General features: G+C 50.2%; 1 protein-coding gene across 1 annotated transcript; it reads left to right on the top strand.

The window, feature by feature from the left end:
• Positions 1-207: 207 nt before the first annotated feature.
• On the top strand, positions 208-2,916 carry LOC105987721 (golgin subfamily A member 2-like). Its single transcript, XM_013019077.1, has one exon. The coding sequence runs from the start codon at positions 208-210 to the stop codon at positions 2,914-2,916; it is 2,709 nt and encodes a 902-aa protein (XP_012874531.1).
• The last annotated feature ends 4,456 nt before the right edge of the window (positions 2,917-7,372 follow it).

Genomic DNA, 7,372 nt, shown 5'->3' with positions numbered 1-7,372 from the left:
GGAGAGGAGGTGATCGGAGAGGAGAGGAGGTGATCGGAGAGGAGAGGAGGTGATCGGAGAGTAGAGGAGGTGATCGGAGAGGAGAAGAGGTGATCGGAGAGGAGAGGAGGTGATCGGAGAGGAGAGGAGGTGATCGGAGAGGAGAGGAGGTGATCGGAGAGGAGAGGAGGTGATCGGAGAGGAGAGGGGATTGCAGACAGCCTGGGAATGTGGCCCCCACATCTTCCCCGTCCCAGCGCTGGCATGTCCGAACAAACCAGACGAGAAAAGGTAGCAGCAGGAAAGAAACTACTGCAGAAATATCAGCAGAGGAAGGGTCCGGACGGACCTGGAGAATCCAAGAAAAGGAAGAAGACCAAAAAGGGAGGGAACCCCAAGACGAACACCACTGGGGACGGTCATCCAACCGAGGGTGCGACCAGAGACCACGCTGACCCCCGGCCTCCCTGGCCTTTGGGCACGGGCGGAGCGGCCCTGGGCAAGAGTGGCACCGGTCCCAGTCACACCAGGGCCATGGACGGAGGCGACCAACACCCGGAGCTGGCCCATGACTCCGCCAAATTCCTGCGGCTCTGCAGTGAGATCCAACAACTAAAGCAGGAGAAGGAAGCCCTCCAGGATCGGCAGGGGAAGGAGCTGGAGACGCTGGCCTGTGCCCACGAGGCCCTGCGAGCAGAGCTGCAGCAGCACCAGCTGTCGGCACAGAGGTGGGTGGAGGAGAAGTTAGATCTGCAGGCCGCCCTGGCCCACCTGCAGCAGGAGGCCCAGGAAACGGGGCTGGAGCAGGAAGGGCTCACCAGCCGCCTGCAGGCCGCGCAGCAGCGCGTGGAAGAGCTGGAGACGAAGCTGTCTGCTGTCTCCACCACGCAGAGTGAGACGGAGCTCAACAACCTCGAGCTCAGGAAAGCGCTGAACCGCGTGACACTGCAGCTCCAGCAGAAGAGCAGAAACTGTGAAGACCTGGAGGACGAGAACACCGAGCTGCGGGACAGGCTGGACGCGCTCCTGACGCAGAAGGCCAACATGAAGATCCAACTCAACAAGTGCCAGCGGGCGCTGGTGGAGCGCGCAGAGTTGGAAAGACAATTCAAGAGCATGAGAGAGCTGGCCACCACCTTCAAGCTGGAGAGAGACTCTCTGGAGGAGGACCTGAGGGTGGAGAGCTGTACAGGGAAGAAGGCCCGGCAGCTCTTAGAGGAGGTGGGCAGGCTGAGAGAGGAGAAAGAGCAAGGGGCCAGGCAGGTGTTGGAGCTGGAGGGCGAGCTGGTGGAGCTGAGAGAGCAGCTGGCAGATCTGCATCGCCCTGCGGGGCCATCTCAGGCTGAGCAGCAGCTGCAGGCTCAGGCCCTACAGTTGCAGAAGGAGCTCGAGACCCTGGAGGAGCACCTTCACCTTCAGGTGGAGGAGAACCAGAGCCTCCGCGTCCAGAGCCTGGAGCAGCAACAGCGGCTATGGCTACTGGAGAAGAAGGCGGAGGAATGGGATCAGCATGCCGAGGACCGGCGCAAGATCCTGGAGACCATGGAGAGGGAGCAGGAGACCAAGAGACGCACGCTGGTGTGCAACCGCGAGCTGAACGAGCAGCTGGCCCAGCTGCAGGACGCCTGGCAGAGGCTGAGCACTGAGAAGGAGTCGCTCGCCGGCCTCCTGCACGCCGAGCAGCAGGAGAAAAAACATCTGCAGGAGAAGCTGGAGCAGCGGGAGGAGACGTTCAAAGAATGGAAGGAGACAGCTGAGTCCAAGCACCAAGAGGCCCAAGAGCTGCAGGAGCAGTCCCTGGCCCAGCTGCAGGAGCTCAGAGCCACCTGTGAGCAGCACCTGGCTGCCCATCAGCAGCTGAGCGCGGAGAAGGAGGCCCTGCAGCAGCACCTGCGGAGGCAGACCCAGCGGCTGGAGCAGCTGCAGCAGAAGCAGGTGCAGAGCACATTGGAGGACCGGACGGTGCCTCCAAAGTTCCAGGACACACTGACGTGCCTGGAAGCCACGAGACAGGAGAATGCGCAGCTGCGTTCCCAGCTGAGGCTCCTGACTCTCCCTAGAGAAGGCGAAGGAGTGAGCAGAGGGGACAAGGGGGAGGAGGTGGCTCCCCCTGCTGTGACCGTCCCTGAGGACATAGACAACCCACATACCATGTGGGATTTCTACTGTGCAGCACTATCCATGGCTGAATCTAAGAAGGCGCAGCTCAGCCGTGAGCTGCAGGAGCAGCAGGCCCGCTGCGAGGGTCTGGCCCACCTGGCAGCCCAGAGCCAGACGGAGCTGGCGCGCCAGGCCCTCTACCCCAAGACCTGGCACCACGGCGCACCTGGGGAGGGAGAGCAGGACAGCCAGGGGCCCAGGAAGCGGCTGAAGATCTGCTTCACCTACGACCTGCCTGGCCAGGTGGACCAGCAGAGTCCAGCGGACGACCTCCCCCGTCGCTGCAGCCTGCTGTCAGAGCGCATCAGTGCCATGGAGGAGGAGATGGTGTCCTGTGAACAGCAGATGGCCGTCCTGGGTGAGCTGCAGTGCGAGAAGGACGAGCGCGTCCGCCGGCTGATGCAGGAGAAGACGGAGAAGAAGAAGGAGCTGCAGGGGCTGCTGCTGCGCCTGGCAGGGCAGGGCACAGAGGCCGGGGACACGAGGCCGGCCACCGCCCTCACCCCTGCTGCAGAGACGCCCGCAGACCTGCCAGGCTCCGAGGAGACGGTTGTGGAGGAGCAGCAAGGTTTTGAGGAGGAGCAACCTGAAGACAACATGGAGGCTGAGCAAGGAGAAGCGGGGGTGTCTGGCCCCTCTGTGGTGGACAACCCCACCCTAGAGCACAGGGTGCCACCGCCGCCCGACCTGCAGCAGCCCCCAGAGCCTGCAGCCCCGGGCAGCGAGCGCCCCCTCCCCTTCTTCTATAGACTCACGCAAATGATGAGTTTGACATAGTTGCCGTCGGCAGACCTGGCGGGGTCGCCCGCAGCAGCAGGCCGCTGCCCACCGACGTGTGCTTGGGGACCCAGCAGCGGGGGGCTGAGTAGAGGCAGACGGGGCAGAGGCTGCGGGGAGCCGCTCCGTCCTCCAGGCCCAGCTCAGCGTTCACTGGTTTCCAGGGGAGGGGGGCATGGGGTGGTTACTGCAAACAATAAATCCTTCACAAAGAAGATGAGAGTGGCGGCGTGGCTTTCTGTTAGCACAGTGTGGTGGTGATGATATTTTACAAATAGTAGCATACTCATTATTTTTCTGGTATATTCTTTTTAGCGATTTTTGATTGTGATTAAGTGATCACAAATTTCACTGTATGGTGAGATAGTGATACATAAAGTCACACATTCTCACCTTCATGGGGCAAATTGTCTTTATCGTGGTCTATGAAGTTTGAGTTCTATATTTTGTCATATCATTGCTAATTGCCTCCATGTTCTTGATCATACATATGGTATATACAATCATGCAATGGAGGGAAGCCAGGAGGAGGACACAGAAAAAGTGGGAAAGGGAACAACATACAAGCAAGGGGCCCATCAGCTGCACTGGACCTAGAAGAAACAGAACTAAGCAACCCAAAGACAAGAGGTGTGAAGGGAGGGATGAGAGGGAAGGAGGGAACAGCTTACACTAAGCAAAAGGAAAGAAATGTAAACATCACCTGATGCGGAAGAAATAATTTGTAGAATAGAAACTTCTTTGTACAACTACTTAAAAATAACAAATTTAAAAAACTAAAAAAATTGAAACCTTGAATTAAAACCTTGGTAAGGGAAATAAATGTAACTTATAACAATAAGGGAAATAAATGTAACCCCCCAAAAAAGTTTGCGAGCTTTGACAATACAGTTATTGCTTCCACATGTCTTTCCTTTTGCTTAGAGCCAGCTGTTTCCGCTTTCCCGCTCATTCCCTCCTCCCATCGCTGCCCTTGAGTTGCTTAGTTCAATTTGATCAACGTCCAGTGCAGCTGCTGGGTCCCTCTGTTGTATGTTTTCCCATTTCCCTCTACTTCTGTGTCTTCCTCCTAGTTTCCCTCATGTATACCATATATGTGGTCAGCAGCATGGGGTCATTTAGTAATCATTTGACCAGATGACTGGAGGCCCTTTCTTCCTCGAGTCTTGTTTACTTTATTGTATCTCCTTATGTTTTGGGTTTAACATTCAAATATCAAATGATGTTTGAATCACTTTGATTTTTCTTTAAATGTTAATGTAGGGAAGGCAGATGGAGTTGAGAGGTTGAGAAACCTCCCTTGGAGATCTGTAAATATTCTCAAGAAATACAACCACGCCATACCACAAACGTTTTGATGTCGCCAGGAGCCATGGCTTTGCCTGTAATCCAAGCTACTCAAGAGACTGAGATCTGAAGATGGCAGTTCAAAGCCAGTCTGGGCAGGAAATTCTGTGAGAATCTCATCTCCAGTTAACCACCAGAAACCTGGAAGTGGCACTGTGGCTCAAGTGGTAGAGTGCCAGCCCTGAGCTGAAGAGCTCAAGGACAGCGCCCAGGCCCCACAAGTAACAAAATAAAAAGTTTCGATGTTTTATGGTGGTCATGGTGACACATGGCTGTAATCCTAGAACCCAGGAGGTAGAAGCGGGAGAATCCATAGTGCCAAGTTGGCTATGCTACAGATTGGGATTCCTGTTAATAGACAGACAGACCGATGATTACAGACATAGGAAACAATAGCTATAATATTAGTTTCTCTGTGTTTCATTACATTTGAAAACATGAATTTCACTCATTTGAATGAGGGGCTCACAAGCTGAGAAGAGAAAAAGTGAAAAATGAAAAAAATGGTTTGTAGGAAATCAAAACTAATAAAGCCAAAGAAGAAAGGTGTGTGAGTGTGTGTGCGTGTGTGTGCGTGTGTGTGTGTGTGAGTGCACGTGTGTTGGCACGTGTGGTGTCTGAGTGTGTTCAAATGTAGGATGGCTTTTGCTAGGTTGTGCAAAGGCACCAACAATTCTGCAGTTCGGTGAGGACCAAGCCATTCTCTTGCCAGTTTCACATCTTGACCACAAGATGGCAGCATAGGTCTTAGCCCATCCTGCTCTTGCACACCGTGAAACAGCTGTCTGAACATCAATCACCGTGAACCAAGCACTCTTACCCTGGTCCTGTGCACTTTAACCACCTACGATTGGACACAAGCCAGGCAGTAGTAGACAGAGATGCAAAAGTCCCCCCAGGGTTGTTATCACCTATCTATTTGCCCCCAGGTCTTTAAAACAACTGATTTTTTCAGGTTAACACATACATTCCAGTAAACAAACACCCAAGCAAGCAAAGAGTACTAAAGTCTTCCCTGGCCACAGGCGGTCAGCTGGGCAGAGGGAGCATTCACTTCATTCGTAAATCTGAGGGCTTTCCTGACCTAAACAAGATGGGAGAGATGGGGTTGTTTTCTTGAGTTCCCTCTCTGCTTTTACACTGTTGGTGTATAGAAAGGCAACTGGTTTTTTTATTTTCGTTTTGTTTTTTGTTTTTGGGTCCAGTCGTGGGGCCTGAATTCTGGGCCTGGGCACTGTCCCTCAGCTCTTCAGCTCAAGGCTAGCCAAAATGCCACTTCCGGCTTTTTTCTTTTTGCTTATGTGGTGCTGAAGAATCGAACCCAGGGCCTCAGGCATGCAAGGCAAGTGCTCTACCACTGAGCCACCTTCCCAGCCCTGTGGGTTGATTTTCTATCCTTTGCCGAAGCGGTTTCTAAGTTCTAAGAGTTTGGAGGTAGAGTTTTTAGGATTATGGAGATATAGTTTTGTGACATCTGCAAAAAGGGATAGTTTAACTTCTTCCTTCCCTATGTGGATCCCTTTCATGTCTTTTTCTTGCATTAATGCCTTGGCTAAGGGTTCCAGAACTATATTGAAGAGGAGTGGAGACGGGGCATCCTTGCCTTGTTCCTGATTTTAGGAGAATTGGCTGTAGTTTTTCCCCAGTAAGTATAATATTGGATGTTGGTCTGTCATATATGGCTTTTATTGTTTAAGGAATGTTCCTTCTTTTCCTATTTTTTCCAGAGCTCTTAGCATGAATGAATGTTGTATCTTATCAAAGGCCTTTTCCTCATCAATGGAGATAATCATGTGATTCTTGCCCTTGGATCTGTTGATGTGATGGATTACATTTATTGATTTACATATGTTTATCCATCCCTGCATCTCTGGGATGAAGCCTACTTGGTGGTAATGTATGATTTTCTTTATGTTTCTGGGTTCTGTTGGCTAGAATATTGTTAAGGATCATTGCATCTGTGTTCATCAAGGAGATTGGTCTGTAGTTCTCTTTTTTGGAATCCATCTGGTCCTGGGCTTTCCCTTGTTGGAAGACTTCTGATTGCTTTCTCTTTCTCGTTGTAAGATAATGGCTTATTTAATTGATTTATATCTTCTTGATTCAGTTGAGGCCATTTGTATTTCTCTAAAAGTTCATCCATTTCTGCTAGGTTTTCTTTCCTTAGTGAGTATAGATTCTGGAAATAATTTTTTAAAATTGTTTGGATATCTTGGGTATTTGTTGTAATTTTTCCTGTGGCATCCCTGATCATATTGATTTGGGCTTCCTCTCTTCTTTTTTTAGTTAATCTTGTTGCCAAAGGTCCATCAATTTTATTGATTTTTTTTCAAAAAAACAGCTTTTTGTTTTATTAATTTTGTTAGTTTCTATCTTGTTCATTTCAGATCTTATTTTGATTATCTCACTTTGTCTAGTAACTTTAGGTTCAATTTTTTCATGCTTTTCTAGCAGTTTTAGTTGCAACATGAGATTATTTGCTTGGTCTGTTCCTATTTTCTTGATGTGGACACTGATGGCAACAAATTTGCCCTTCTGGACTGCTTTTGCTGTGTTCCACGGGTTTCTTTGTGATGTATCTTCATTTTCATTGAGTTGTAGGAACTTTTTTTTTTTAATTTCTTCTATTACCCGTTGCTCAGAAGTGTGCTGGTTAATTTCCAAGTATTTGAGTAATCTGTGGTATGCTTTGTTATTGAGAACTAGCTTGATTCCACTGTGGTCAGATAGGATACAGGGGATTATGTCGATCCCCTTGTATTTGCTTAAGTTCCTTGCATGAACTATAATATGGTCTATTTTGGAGAAAGTTCCATGAGCTGCTGAGAAGAATGTGTACTGGGTCACTTTAGGGTGGAAAACTCGGTAGATGTCAATTAGTTCTGTTTGAAATATGGCATCACTTAATTCGGTGGCTTCTTTGCCAATCCTCTGGTTGGTGAGAGTGGGGTGTTAAAGTCTCCTAGTATTATCATATTGGGATCTATTTTATTCTGTAAGTTTGAGAGTATTTGCTTCACGGGCTGGGAAGGTGGCTCAGTGGTAGAGCGCTTGCCTTGCATGCATGAGGCCCTGGGTTTGATTCCTCAGCACCACATAAGCAAAAACA

Source organism: Dipodomys ordii, unplaced genomic scaffold (genome assembly GCF_000151885.1).
Source record: "Dipodomys ordii isolate 6190 unplaced genomic scaffold, Dord_2.0 Scaffold44, whole genome shotgun sequence".
In the NCBI taxonomy this organism is placed as follows: Eukaryota; Metazoa; Chordata; class Mammalia; order Rodentia; family Heteromyidae; genus Dipodomys; species Dipodomys ordii.
The sequence above is the reverse complement of the archived record's forward strand: the minus strand, read 5'-3'. Positions and strand labels throughout refer to the sequence as shown.